The sequence below is a fragment of the Malus sylvestris genome, chromosome 5, assembly GCF_916048215.2.
Source record: "Malus sylvestris chromosome 5, drMalSylv7.2, whole genome shotgun sequence".
NCBI classification, from domain to species: domain Eukaryota; kingdom Viridiplantae; phylum Streptophyta; class Magnoliopsida; order Rosales; family Rosaceae; genus Malus; species Malus sylvestris.
This window is the reverse complement of record NC_062264.1, coordinates 6,262,571-6,275,990: the sequence shown is the minus strand read 5'-3', so window position 1 is coordinate 6,275,990 and position 13,420 is coordinate 6,262,571. Positions and strand designations below refer to the sequence as shown.

Sequence of the window (13,420 nt, the reverse complement as noted above, 5' to 3'; positions counted from 1 at the left end):
AGTACTTTGATCCTATTAGACAGGGGAGGGTGAAGAAGCTAGGACAGAAGGGTAGAGTTCAAGAGAGCAAAATGCGTTTAGGAACGTGGAATATAGGAACCTTAACGGGAAAATCTATGGAAGTAGTGGAAGTTACGGTGAGGAGAAGGACAAATATTATGTGCCTACAAGAAACTAAGTGGGTTGGTAGTAAGGCAAAGGATCTAGAAAACTCAGGGTTTAAACTTTGGTATTCGGGCACAAATAGAACGAGAAACGGTGTTGGCATCATCGTGGACAAGACCTTGACACAAGATGTTGTAGATGTCAAGAGGGTAGGAGATAGAATCATGGCAATCAAGATTGTAATAGGACAAGAACTTATCAATGTGATTAGTGCGTACGCACCTCAAGTAGGGTTGGATACGAGTTCGAAGGAGAAATTTTGGGAAGACCTTGGAGACTTGGTGCAAGGAATTGCTCAGACGGAGAAGTTATTTATAGGAGGAGATCTAAATGGACACGTGGGCAGGGAGACAGGCAACTATGGAGGTTTTCATGGTGGCCATGGTTTTGGGGAGAGAAACGAGGATGGGGAAGCTATCTTGGATTTTGCAATGGCATATGATCTCTTCTTAGCCAACACCTTCTTTAAGAAGAGAGAAGAACATGTGATCACCTACAAGAGTGGGTCGTCAAAAACACAAATAGATTTTCTTCTAATGAGGAAAGGGGATCGTATAACTTGTAAGGATTGCAAAGTTATACCAGGAGAGAGCGTGGCTAATCAACATCGCTTGTTGGTGATGGATGTACATATCAAAAGAGGGAGACAAAAGAACAAGACTTGGAAGTGCCCAAGGACTAGATGGTGGAATCTAAAAGAAGAAAAACAAGCCATTTTCAAAGAGAAGGTAATCACCCAATGTGTGTGGGATAGAGAGGGGGAAGCTAGCCAAATGTGGGATTCCATGGCTAGTTGTATCCGAAAAGTAGCAAAAGAGGTATTAGGAGAGTCCAAGGGCTTTGCCCCACACCAAAAGGAATCTTGGTGGTGGAATGAGGAGGTACAAACAAAGGTGAAGGCTAAGAAGGAATGTTGTAAAGCCTTATACAAGGAGAGGACCGATGAAAATGGTGAAAGGTATAGAAAAGCGAAGCAAGAGGCGAAGAAAGCGGTCAGAGAAGCTAAGTTAGCGGCTTACGACGATATGTATAAACGACTAGATACCAAAGAAGGAGAGTTGGATATCTATAAACTAGCTAGAGCAAGGGAAAAGAAGACAAGGGACCTAAACCAAGTGAGGTGCATCAAGGATGAGGATGGAAAGGTTCTTGCTACAGAGAACGCGGTTAAAGACAGATGGAGAGGTTATTTTCATAATCTTTTCAATGAAGGACATGAAAGGAGTGCTTCTTTAGGGGAGTTGAGTAACTCAGAAGAGTGTAGAAACTACTCTTTTTATCGTCGAATCCGGAAGGAAGAAGTGGTTGTAGCTTTGAAGAAGATGAAGCATAGAAAAGCAATAGGCCCAGACGATATACCAATCGAAGTGTGGAAAGTTTTGGGAGAGACAGGTATAACATGGCTCACTGACCTTTTCAATAGGATTTTGAAAACGAAGAAGATGCCAAATGAGTGGCGAACGAGCACTTTGGTGCCTATCTACAAGAATAAGGGCGACGTACAAAATTGCATGAACTATAGGGGTATTAAGTTAATGAGTCATACAATGAAGCTCTGGGAGAGAGTCATTGAGCATAGATTGAGGCAAGAGACACGGGTTTCGGACAACCAATTCGGGTTCATGCCAGGGCGCTCAACCATGGAGGCAATCTATCTCTTACGAAGATTGATGGAAAGATATAGAGATGGGAAAAAGGATTTACACATGGTCTTTATAGATTTGGAAAAAGCGTATGATAGGGTCCCAAGAGACATTCTTTGGAGGATCTTAGAGAAGAAAGGAGTACGAGTAGCATATATCCAAGCTATAAAGGATATGTATGAAGGACAAACTGAAAGCTTTCCCATAACTGTAGGATTACATCAAGGCTCATCCTTAAGTCCTTACCTTTTTGCGTTGGTAATGGATGAGTTAACAGGACATATTCAAGATGATATTCCTTGGTGTATGCTTTTCGCAGACGATATAGTGTTGATAGATGAAACTCAGGAAGGGGTAAATGCAAAGCTTAACCTTTGGAGAGAAGTGTTGGAATCTAAAGGTCTTCGCCTAAGCCGATCAAAGACAGAATATATGGAGTGCAAGTTCAGTGCAGATGGAGGCCAAAACGAGTTAGGGGTGAGGATCGGAGATCAAGAAATACCAAAGAGCGACCGTTTTCGTTACCTAGGATCTATCTTGCAAAAGAACGGAGAATTAGATGGAGATCTCAACCATAGAATACAAGCTGGATGAATGAAGTGGAAGAGTGCATCTGGCGTGTTGTGTGACCGTCGTATGCCACTGAAGCTCAAGGGAAAATTTTATAGGACGGCAATAAGGCCGGCGATGCTGTATGGCACAGAATGTTGGGCGGTGAAGCATCAACACGTACACAAAATGGGTGTAGCGGAGATGAGGATGCTTCGTTGGATGTGTGGGCACACGAGAAAGGATAAGATTAGGAATGAGGATATCCGGGGTAAAGTAGGAGTAGCCGAAATTGAAGGAAAGATGAGAGAAAATCGGATACGGTGGTTTGGACATGTGCAAAGAAGGCCTACTGACGCTCCGATTAGAAGATGCGACTATGGGACAGAGGTTCAGGGCCGAAGGGGTAGAGGAAGACCTAGGAAAACTTTGGAAGAGACTCTAAGAAAAGACTTAGAGTACTTGGATCTAACGAAGGACATGACACAGGACCGAGCACAATGGCGTTCTAAGATTCATATAGCCGATCCCACTCAGTGACTTGGATTTTCCAAGTCTCCAACCGAGAAGTTTTCCTCACTCGAAAAATTAAGGGAACACTACCCCAACCTACATGCTCCACTCAGAAAGCTTCAACATACAAGCTTCAACAAAAGAAAATTCAAAGAACTTAGCGAAGAAGGCTTTGGTGTATTTAACACAATACGTTGAAATGAAGGAAAACTTATTTATTGATATCCCCGATAAGCTACAAATATGTACATATACATGAGTCAAAATAAACAAACAAGATGGAACCTTCACAAAGGTTGCTTAGGAGAAGTCTCAGCAGTCGGTAGAGCCCCAGAAAGAGAAGGCATCGGAGGGGGATCATTCGGAGCCTCAGTACTGGACAGAACCCTAGAAGGAGGAGGCATCAGAGGTTGATCATTTGGAGCTTCATTACGCGGTACAGCCCCAGAAGACGAAGGCAATAAATGCCTTTGGAACAAACCCACAAATCTCTGATGATCAAGTAAAACCTGACCATCAGTTTCCTTCATCTGGTCAAGCTTCCTCTTCATGTTTGTAGCATAGTCATGTGCGAGCCGGTGCAACTGTTTATTCTCATGCTTGAGCCCTCTAATCTCCTGTTTGAGACTCATCACTTCGGCCGCCAATGATTCAACTTGGTGGGTTCGAGCAAATAGGCGTTGGGCCATATTAGACACAGAACCTGCACACTGAACACTGAGAGCCAGTGAATCCTTAACAGCTAACTCATCAGACCGTTTGGAAAGTAGTCTGTTATCTTTGGGAGTGAGAAGGTTCCTGGCCACCACCGCAGCGGTCATATCATTCTTCATCACGGAATCCCCAACGGTAAGAGGACCAGTAGGGGAGACGAAGGATGGGCGCCATATGTTGTCTGGAGAAGGCGGGGCTGCCTCTTCAACAAGGTTCAAGTCAAAACGACGGTCGGAGGGGCCAGACATTTTCAAAGGTATTGAAGAGAGAAGAGGTCGGACAAATCAAGATCTTAGAAGTGCAAGAATGGAGCTTCTACTGGTGGAGATTCAAGTGTGCTTTGGAACTTAATGCCAGCCCTATAAAAAGCTGCACTCGACGGAGCTTCAGACATCGAAGAGGCGCCTGCTCAGAAATCGAAGAGGCGTTTGCTTTCTCAAAAGCCGGGCTGCTTAGAGACCACGAGGGTTGATCTCATAAATCGAAGAGGTGTTTGCTTTCTCAAAAGTTGGGCTGCTCAAAGACCACGAAAGCCGATCTCAGAAATCGAAGAGGCGCTCGCTTCCTCAAAAGCTGGGCTCCTCAGAGACCACGAGGGCCGATCTCAGAAATCGAAGAGGCACATACTTTTCCAGCCTTGTCAGCACCTGTCACACGCACACTCAGCTTTGCGGAAATTATGGGTATTCTGTCGAAGACTTCTGGGGAAGTAGAAAACACATGAATCTTACTGTCCAATCACCCACTTCCCACACGCAGCAATAGCTCATGGGTACCACAGATAACTTTGCCAAAGTTCTCTGCCAAAGTTGAGCACGTGAAGCTTGCAGCTCCCACAACATCGCTCTGACCAAGAAGGGTAAAAGAATAGCAAAGAAACAGCACTAACAAAGTTTAGACCCATAAATTTTGAAGGTCTAGCTACCATATTATTACCCACAAGGGTAAAGGAACAGTACCACTGTTGGATAATTGGAAAGTCCCTGTGTGTCAACCTCTGTGCCTCGTGGCAAGGTAGACTAGCAAACATGCCTAACCTTTACTCACATTCGAGAAAACACTCCCAATAAGATTGCTTGCTCCAAAATCGAAGAGGCACCGTCCTCCGAATCTCGAGAGCCAGACTCCCAACATGACTACTTTCTCAAAAATCGAAGAGAGGGTAAAGGAACAGTACCATTGCTGGATAATTGGAAAGTCCCTGTGTGTCAACCTCTGTGCTTCGTGGCAAGGTAGACTAGCAAACATGCCCAACCTTTACTCACATTCGAGAAAACACTCCCAACAAGATTGCTTGCTCCAAAATCGAAGAGGCACCGCCCTCCGAATCTCGAGAGCCAGACTCCCAACATGATTACTTTCTCAAAAATCGAAGAGACACTGCTCACCGAATCTCGAGAGCCAGACCCCCAGCATGATTGCTTTCTCAAAAATCGAAGAGGCATCGTTCTCCGAATCAATCGAAGAGGCGCTCGCTTTCTCAAAAGCTGGGCTGCTCAGAGACCACGAGGGCCGATCTCAGAAATCGAAGAGACACCTTCTTTTCTAGCCTTGTCAGCACCTGTCACACACACACTCAGCTTTGCGGAAATTATGGGCATTCTGTCGAAGACTTCTGGTGAAGTAGAAAGCACATGAATCTTACTGTTCAATCACCCACTTCCCACACGCAACAATAGCTCATGGGTACCACAGATAACTTTGTCAAAGTCTCTGCCAAAGTTGAGCACGTGAAGCTTGCAGCTCCCACTACATCGCTCTGACCAAGAAAGGTAAAAGAATAGCAAAGAAACAGCACTAACAAAGTTTAGACACATAAATTTTGAAGGTCTAGCTACCATATTATTACCCACAAGGGTAAAGGAACAGTACCACTGCTGGATAATTAGAAAGTCCCTGTGTGTCAACCTCCGTGCTTCGTGGCAAGGTAGACTAGCAAACATGCCCAACCTTTACTCACATCCGAGAAAACACTCCCAACAAGATTGCTTACTCCAAAATCGAAGAGGCACCGCCTTCCGAATCTCGAGAGCCAGACTCCCAACATGATTACTTTCTCAAAAATCGAAGAGACACTGCTCCCCGAATCTTGAGAGCCAGACCCCCACCATGATTGCTTTCTCAAAAATCGAAGAAGCATCGTTCTCCGAATCTCGAGAGCCAGATACCACATACCACTTTTTCAAAGTGCTCTGACAGAGTTAAAACATGTGAAGCTGGCAGCTCCCACTACCGTGCTATGACCAAGCAGGGTAAAGGAATAGCATTATTACTTGTTGTTAGGGAGACTCCTATATATGTCGACCTCCATCCCCAACGGACAGGCAGACCTGCAAAAATGCTCAACCCTTCCTCATATCTGAGAGGGCACTCCCAACGAAGCCTTTCGAAATATTCAGCTTTCTTTCCCCCCGATAATACCTCTGCAAACAAGCTATACTAGAGCAAGAATATCTCATATCATCAGGGTTAAAAGCAAGAGTATCCCATATCATGCTTTTTCCCTGTCTTTTCCTTTGGCCTTGTTTTTACCTGCAAGACAAGGAGAAAGAGAGCAATCAGTCAGCACTTGAAATCAAGCTCCCAGCCAGGAACTGACAGCCTGGAACCCCTTACCTGATTACTTACCTGGCATTGCTCTCGAGTACTCATCTTCAACATCTTATGTTGCCAGGGAAGATACCACATCTGCTTGAGGAACAGATAGGGCAAGTGCGAAGGATACAAGGAAGCATGTGGAGACAAGCGTAACAGCACACGTGCCGATCCATCCATTACTTTGTCAAAAGCAAAAGTATCCCATATCAGCAGGGTCGAACGTACTCTAGATTTGATGGACTTGTTTTGACCCTCAAATTCTTCAGTCGGCCTTATACTCTGGAGGAAACCAGAAAACCCTCCAGCTCAGTTCAAGAATAAGCCTGTGGAAAGTTACTTCTTCAAAAGCAAAAGTATCCCATATCATCTCTTCTCATTTTTCTTCTCTTTATCCTTCATGCTGCTGCAAGATGGGGAGAAGGTGAACAATCAGCCGGAGCTCTGATTGCTTACCTTGTCTGTCACCTCTTTCAGCAAATCCCCTAGCTCGGCGACTTGGGGGACTCCTACTACATGGTTTGTATCGCGCTTGACCAAGCCTGAAACTACAAGTAAGCTTCAAGTGAAATTGATACATTACCTTGTGCATCTCCACCAGTTAAAGATACCACCCCTGGATGGAGGAAGAGTACTTCCAGAGAAGCTGCCACATCTACCTATGAGACAGATAAGGCAAGTCAAGATGATACCACACTCCGATACTTAGAAGTTTCGTGATTACGAGATCATTCTCCCACAATATTTCCTAATGTCATTTGTACTCTAAGGTCATTTGTACTAAATCATTCACTTGTACTCACTAAAGGAGAGCTTGAACCTATGTACTTGTGTAAACCCTTCACAATTAATGAGAACTCTTCTATTCCGTGGACATAGCCAATCTGGGTGAACCACGTACATCTTGTGTTTGCTTTCCTATCTCTATCCATTTATATACTTATCCACACTAATGACCGGAGCAATTTAGCGAAGATCACAAAAAGCGACCGTTTTCGCTACCTAGGATCTATCTTACAAGAGAACGGAGAATTAGATGGAGATCTCAACCATAGAATACGAGCTGGATGGATGAAGTGTAAGAGTGCATCCAGCATGTTGTGTGACCGTCGTAGGCCACTGAAGCTCAAGGGAAAATTTTATAAGACGGCAATAAGGCCAGCGATGTTGTATGGCACAGAATGTTGGGCGGTGAAACATCAACACGTACACAAAATGGGTGTAGCAGAGATGAGGATGCTTCGTGGGATGTGTGGGCACACGAGAAAGGATAAGATTGAGAATGAGGATATCCGAGGTAAAGTAGGAGTAGCCGAAATTGAAGGAAAGATGAGAGAAAATCGGTTCCGGTGATTTGGACATGTGCAAAGAAGGCCGACTGACGCTCCGGTTCGAAGATGTGACTACGGGACAGAGGTTCAGGGCCGAAGGGGTAGAGGAAGACCTAGGAAAACTTTGGAAGAGACTCTAAGAAAAGGCTTAGAGTACTTGGATCTAACGGAGGACATGACACAAAACCGAGCGCAATGGCGTTCTAGGATTCATATAGCCGACCCCACTTAGTGGGAAAAGGCTTTGTTGTTGTTGTTGTTGTTGTTGGAAAGGTGGGATACTATGGTTCAGCAACATGTACAAACGGGAACGAAATATTAAAAGAGCCATAGTATTTGGACATATACAAAACTGAGACAACGTCTAATTTAGGGGATTCACATACAATGGTATAGCTATTTCTATTGTGAGAATTTTTTGTCTACTTGAACACAAGATGATATACTATGTATTATAATCAAAGTGGATTATAAAGTCGATCGTCCTTATATTAAGATATGTAGTATACCACCTTGTGTTTTGAGTACATAAAAAAATCTTTGCTCTAAAAGGAAGTGTATAAGTAAGTGCATCAGTTAAAATATAAGAAAACTAATGAAAAAGGCTTGAAAACTTTAAGTTCTAACGATAAGAACAAAATAAAGGGTAAAGTGAATAGTACCATGATTGACTTTTTAGTGTAAAAATATGGTTTTTCGTTAAAATGAACAGTATCAGAAACTTTTCGTTAAAGTTCTCTTAAAATATTGCAGGACATAAGAAGAAAATTGATACTACTAGATCAGGGAAATCTAAGCAAAAGTACAAAATACTATTGCAGTGTGAGCCAAAAACTGTCGAAAGGTTGAAAGGGGTTAATTTAATAGAAAGCGGGCAAAGACTTGGAACTATATTCCGAAAATAATAATAATAATAATAATTTGATTTTAAAAATTGTAATATTTGATTAACTAGTTACCAAACCAAGTGTAATTAATTTGTTTTTTATTTTACATATGTGAAAACCACCTAAATCAAACAATTTTACTAGTACGCTTCATAGTAAAGGAGGTTGAAGATGGTGCAGCATCGAATCCTGTCATCTTATTTCGAATGGAATTGTAGCCCAATTTAATGTCATATTGATATCTTAAGTTTTCGTTTTTATAATATATTGTTCTAAAACACAAGACCAAACACATTTTAAACGTATTAATTTTGTATTTGTAAAACAAAAAAGTATATTAAAAAAAATAAACCATTCAAATTTAAATCATATTTCTCTAGAAAGATATTTTAATTATCAACAATATTAAGATGAGCGAATAAACTAATGTCGAACTCGTTTCTCAGGAGCCCTTTAGAAAACGCGTCGTCCTCATAGACCATAGGATAGCAAAATCGTTACGAGCTCTAAATTCTATCGCCTAATATAAGTATAACGGTACCATGTGCCCGTGCAATATAAGTGCAAACAATGAAGGATTCGACCCCATCTCTCTCCCGCACGCATGGCTCTCCCGGTTCCCCTTTCCTTAATCTCCCGTTTCAAAGGGCAGAAAGCAAGGAGAGGTGCCGTGAGGCGTTGGATGAGACGGACATTTCCTCAACTTTCGCGTTGAATGCCAACGGCTTTCTAACGCCCTACAATTTTGGTAACCGCCTCTCGTCTTGACATTGCTGCTCTCAAAACCTCCACCCCACTTGTTCCACTCATTCAATCAATCTTCAAGGACAAAGCAAACTGCCTCTTGTTTTCGATTTCGATTTCCATTTCTGATCATGGTTATTGTTCTTTTATTTTTTCTTTTATTCTCATTTTTCCATTTATATATTGCTGTTTAATTTTTTATTATTGCTATTATATATTTCTATGTTTCCAATATTTATATAATTCTGTGTTTCTTGAATTTGTTGCAGACCTGCATTTTCTTCTTTCCCAACATCGCATTGGCAGGAAGAAAGTGAGGTGATGTTGAATTTGATTTTTTTCATAGAAATTTTGAATTTTCTAAGGAAATTTCATCCGAGTAATACTAATTTTTGGGTGTAATTTCGTAATGTTTTTCGTATATTGATTTTCGGTGCTTTTTTCTTTCTTCCAATTGAAAAAATATGGGAGATGAGACGGGAGAGGAGTGAGATTGATAGACATATTGCATGACTATGTATACTCCGATATGTATGTGCAGCATATTAGGAACGTAATCTGTAAACATGTGTTACACCTTGTGTATCATATGTAAACATGTCGTGTACTCAGATACGTATATATTTCATTGTAATTTTAGGTTTCTTGTGTATCAAGTAGCATAGGGATGTCTTGTATAAACATTGTGTAATTGCCCAATGAAAAATTGGCAAAGTGGCTTAGTGATTTTAAAACATTCTATAAACTCAAGTGGCAAACTGGCTAACTTGAGCTTTGTCTGCATATGAGCTCAATTGTCGTTAGATATGGAGCGATTGCTAAAGATTTAGTATTATTGTCCACTGAATTGTTTTATTCTTCTTGTGAAACAGGCTCCAATTGATTCTTAAGTTTGAGGCATTCTCCACGGAAATAATAGATTAACGACATAGTAAACATATTGGTGAATTGGGTCTGGTGATCACAGCAGTGAGCTTGTGGTTTATTCGGATTTAGCCATCACAAACTGAGGGTATTATATGTTGCTTCTTGAAAACTAGTGAGTGAGTTCTTCTCAAAAAAAAAAAAAAACTAGTGAGTGAGTAGGCTTGAGCTCAAAAGATAAGCAGAATGGACTTCAGTGATGGGTTTGTATCAAAGGAGCATCGGGAGCTTCACCGATCTGCTTCAGAAAGTGCAGATCCGTTGTCTGCATCCCCATTGCCAGTTTCTGCAAGGTCCCCAAAGTCCCCCAAATCTTCAAAGTCCCCAAAGTCTCCAAAGTCTCCAAAGATTCAGGGGAAACATGGAAAAGGAAGTCCACTTAAGCATGATAGACATTCACATTCTGCAGTTGATGGGCGTCCTAAAAAGGGTAAACTACACTTTTGAATTTTTCTCATGGATTCTTCTGCTTGAAGGCTTTCTTTCACATAAGATAATTGCTAGCAAGAGGCACTAGGGAACGATGTTTTAGACAATGTCGTAAAGCTATATATTGTTACCTGATACACTTGAAAAGTTAATCTCTCTCTTTAAATTCAAAGGCATGTTTGTATACTTGAAATGGTATTAGTAGATTATGTTCGGATGGAAAAAATAAAACTCTAAGCATTTACTATTATCTGATGGTTAATAAACAAGAAAAAAAATTTCAAACTCAAATATTCTGGATTAGTACATCAATAGTGGGTTTTTGCTCTTAATTTTATGAAGACAATCATTATGCAGGTGGTTCTGGGGGTAAAGGCACCTGGGGAGGGTTACTTGATACAGATGACAATTACACTGCTGACCCGAATGACCCAAACTTCAATAGTAGTGAGGTAACTGAACAACTCACACATTCATATTTCACCGTCTAGATCTTGATATGAAAATATTACCAAAAAATAAAATGCTCAGTTTATTTGCTATCTTCAATTTTAGTTCACTTATGTGTATTGGTTGCAGGAATGTGAAAATTCCGATGCTAGAAAAGAGAGGGTTGATTTTGAGGAGTACAAAAAGAAAGCTACAATAATAGTGGAGGAATACTTTGCTACTGACGATATTACCTCGACTGCAAATGAACTTGGAGAGCTTGATAGGCCTACCTACAGCTACTATTTTGTAAAGAAGCTTGTCTCTAAGGCGATGGATAGGCATGACAAAGAAAAAGAAATGGCTGCTGTTCTTTTATCTGCACTATATGCTGACTACATTGACCCCCCGCAAGTTTACAAGGGATTCTGCAAATTGGTAGAATCTGCGGATGACTTCATTGTGGATATACCTGATACAGTTGATGTTCTTGCTCTGTTCATTGCCCGAGCTGTGGTTGATGACATACTTCCTCCTGCATTCTTGAAGAAACAAATGAACTACTTACCCAAAGATTCGAAAGGGATTGAAGTATTGAAAAGAGCTGAAAAGGGCTACTTAGCAGCCCCGCTCCATGCAGAAATCATTGAGCGGCGATGGGGAGGTAGCAAGAAAATGACTGTGGAGGATGTCAAAGCTAAGATTAATGATTTGTTGATAGAGTATGTAGTGAGTGGTGACAAGAAAGAGGCTTGCAGATGCATCAAGGATTTGAAAGTTCCATTTTTTCACCATGAAATAGTTAAACGAGCTCTTGTAATGGCAATGGAGAGGCGTCAAGCTGAAGGCCAACTACTAAATTTGCTGAAAGAAGCTGCTGAAGAAGGTTTAATAAACTCCAGTCAAGTATCAAAAGGCTTCGGTAGGATGATTGACTATGTTGATGACTTATCACTCGACATACCAAATGCACGGGGTATATTGCGGTCATTGATCTCCAAGGCAGCATCAGAGGGCTGGTTGTGTGCTTCATCTTTGAAGTCACTATCTCTGCAGCCAGAAAAGCGATCATTAGAAGATAGTGTTGCCAGAGTTTTCAAGACAAAGGCTCAATCTATTATTCAAGAGTACTTCTTATCTGGAGATATCTCAGAGGTAAACAGTTGTGTAGAGTCTGAGAATAGTACTTGTTCATCTGAGCTGAATGCTATCTTTGTTAAAAGATTGATAACTCTATCAATGGATCGGAAGAACAGAGAGAAGGAAATGGCATCCGTCTTACTGTCATCCCTGTGTTTTCCAGCTGATGATGTTGTAAATGGGTTTGTAATGTTGATAGAATCTGCAGATGACACAGCTCTGGATAATCCAGTAGTTGTCGAAGATCTTGCAATGTTTCTCGCTAGATCTGTGGTGGACGAAGTCCTAGCCCCACAACACTTGGAAGAGATTGGAAGTCAGTGCTTGGCTGCAGAGTCGATTGGGAGCAAGGTTCTTAAAATGGCTAGGTCATTGTTAAAGGCTCGGCTTTCTGGGGAGCGGATATTAAGGTGTTGGGGTGGTGGTGGCAGAATCGGATGGGCAGTTGAGGATGTGAAGGACAAGATTGGGAAGTTGCTAGAAGAATTTGAGTCTGGAGGGGACGTTAGAGAAGCTTGCCGCTGCATGAAGGAGTTAGGCATGCCATTTTTCAACCACGAGGTTGTCAAAAAAGCTCTAGTGACGATTATGGAAAAGAAGAATGAGAGACTTTGGATTTTGCTGGAGGAATGTTTTGGCTCTGGACTCATTACAACGAACCAAATGGCAAAGGGGTTTGGGAGAGTTGTAGATTCTCTCGATGATTTGGCTTTGGATGTTCCTGATGCCCGGAAACAATTTACTCATTACGTTGAACGAGCAAAGAATGCAGGGTGGCTGGATTCCTCATTTTGCTTCAGCAAATCAGGACACAGTACAGAGAATGGCACTGGCTAATTAGTTAGCTGTTTTCTTAATCGCACATATGAGCTTTATACACAAAAATATGCATGCAAATAAACATATTGTTTAATGAAAATGTTGTCATTTAATGATGTTAGCAGGCTAATGACATTGTATGAAGGCTAACATTTTCATTAGATGTCAATTCTTCACTCCAACCTCCTGGTGTATTAGTTAAAGTCCTAATGATTGCAAGAACTTTTGCTTTTCACTGAGCTTTTACCCAATTTCTTTCATATATTTCATCCATTTATGCCTGATCTCAAGATAATCTTGATAAGTTTTTAAAGCTTGAGAAAAAAAAATATATTGTGTCATGTCTAGCAATTTAGGGTTCAATTAGGAAGTTGATCAACAATTTAAAGACAAATACTGTTTTTAACTGTGGTGAACACCGTGTTTTAAGCCTAGCGATAGAGGTTTTTGATTATTTGCAGTATTTTGGGGATAGTAATGACATGTCTATCTTGATCACCGATGTTGATTCATGTCCACCATGTTTATGGTATGTTAC

General features: G+C 41.3%; 1 protein-coding gene and 1 long non-coding RNA gene across 3 annotated transcripts; one reads left to right on the top strand and one right to left on the bottom strand.

Annotated features, from left to right (window-relative positions):
• Window positions 1–4,430: 4,430 nt before the first annotated feature.
• LOC126623476 (uncharacterized) lies at window positions 4,431–7,781 on the bottom strand. The gene is made up of 3 exons (XR_007623773.1): window positions 5,661–7,781; window positions 4,798–5,121; window positions 4,431–4,579 (listed from the first exon to the last, which is right to left on the bottom strand). It is a non-coding gene; the product is annotated as an uncharacterized LOC126623476 (long non-coding RNA).
• Window positions 7,782–8,810: 1,029 nt separating this feature from the next.
• LOC126624002 (MA3 DOMAIN-CONTAINING TRANSLATION REGULATORY FACTOR 2-like) lies at window positions 8,811–13,117 on the top strand. Of its 2 annotated transcripts, none has more exons than XM_050292995.1 (5): window positions 8,811–9,145; window positions 9,411–9,459; window positions 10,014–10,495; window positions 10,852–10,946; window positions 11,074–13,117. In XM_050292995.1, the coding sequence occupies exons 3-5, from the start codon at window positions 10,252–10,254 to the stop codon at window positions 12,898–12,900; spliced, it is 2,166 nt and encodes a 721-aa protein (XP_050148952.1). In that variant the 5' UTR covers window positions 8,811–9,145; window positions 9,411–9,459; window positions 10,014–10,251; the 3' UTR covers window positions 12,901–13,117. The 2 variants fall into 2 exon arrangements, with proteins under 2 accessions (XP_050148952.1, XP_050148951.1); XM_050292994.1 differs by having other exon boundaries at window positions 8,811–9,275.
• Window positions 13,118–13,420: the final 303 nt, after the last annotated feature.

Bases quoted from the DNA above. Each gene is read 5' to 3' on its own strand.
- LOC126624002 (XM_050292995.1), top strand. From the start codon at position 10,252: ATGGACTTCAGTGATGGGTTTGTATCAAAGGAGCATCGGGAGCTTCAC. The intron at 10,496-10,851 runs GTAAACTACACT...ATCATTATGCAG, and splicing joins TGATGGGCGTCCTAAAAAGG to GTGGTTCTGGGGGTAAAGGC. The intron at 10,947-11,073 runs GTAACTGAACAA...TATTGGTTGCAG, and splicing joins CAAACTTCAATAGTAGTGAG to GAATGTGAAAATTCCGATGC.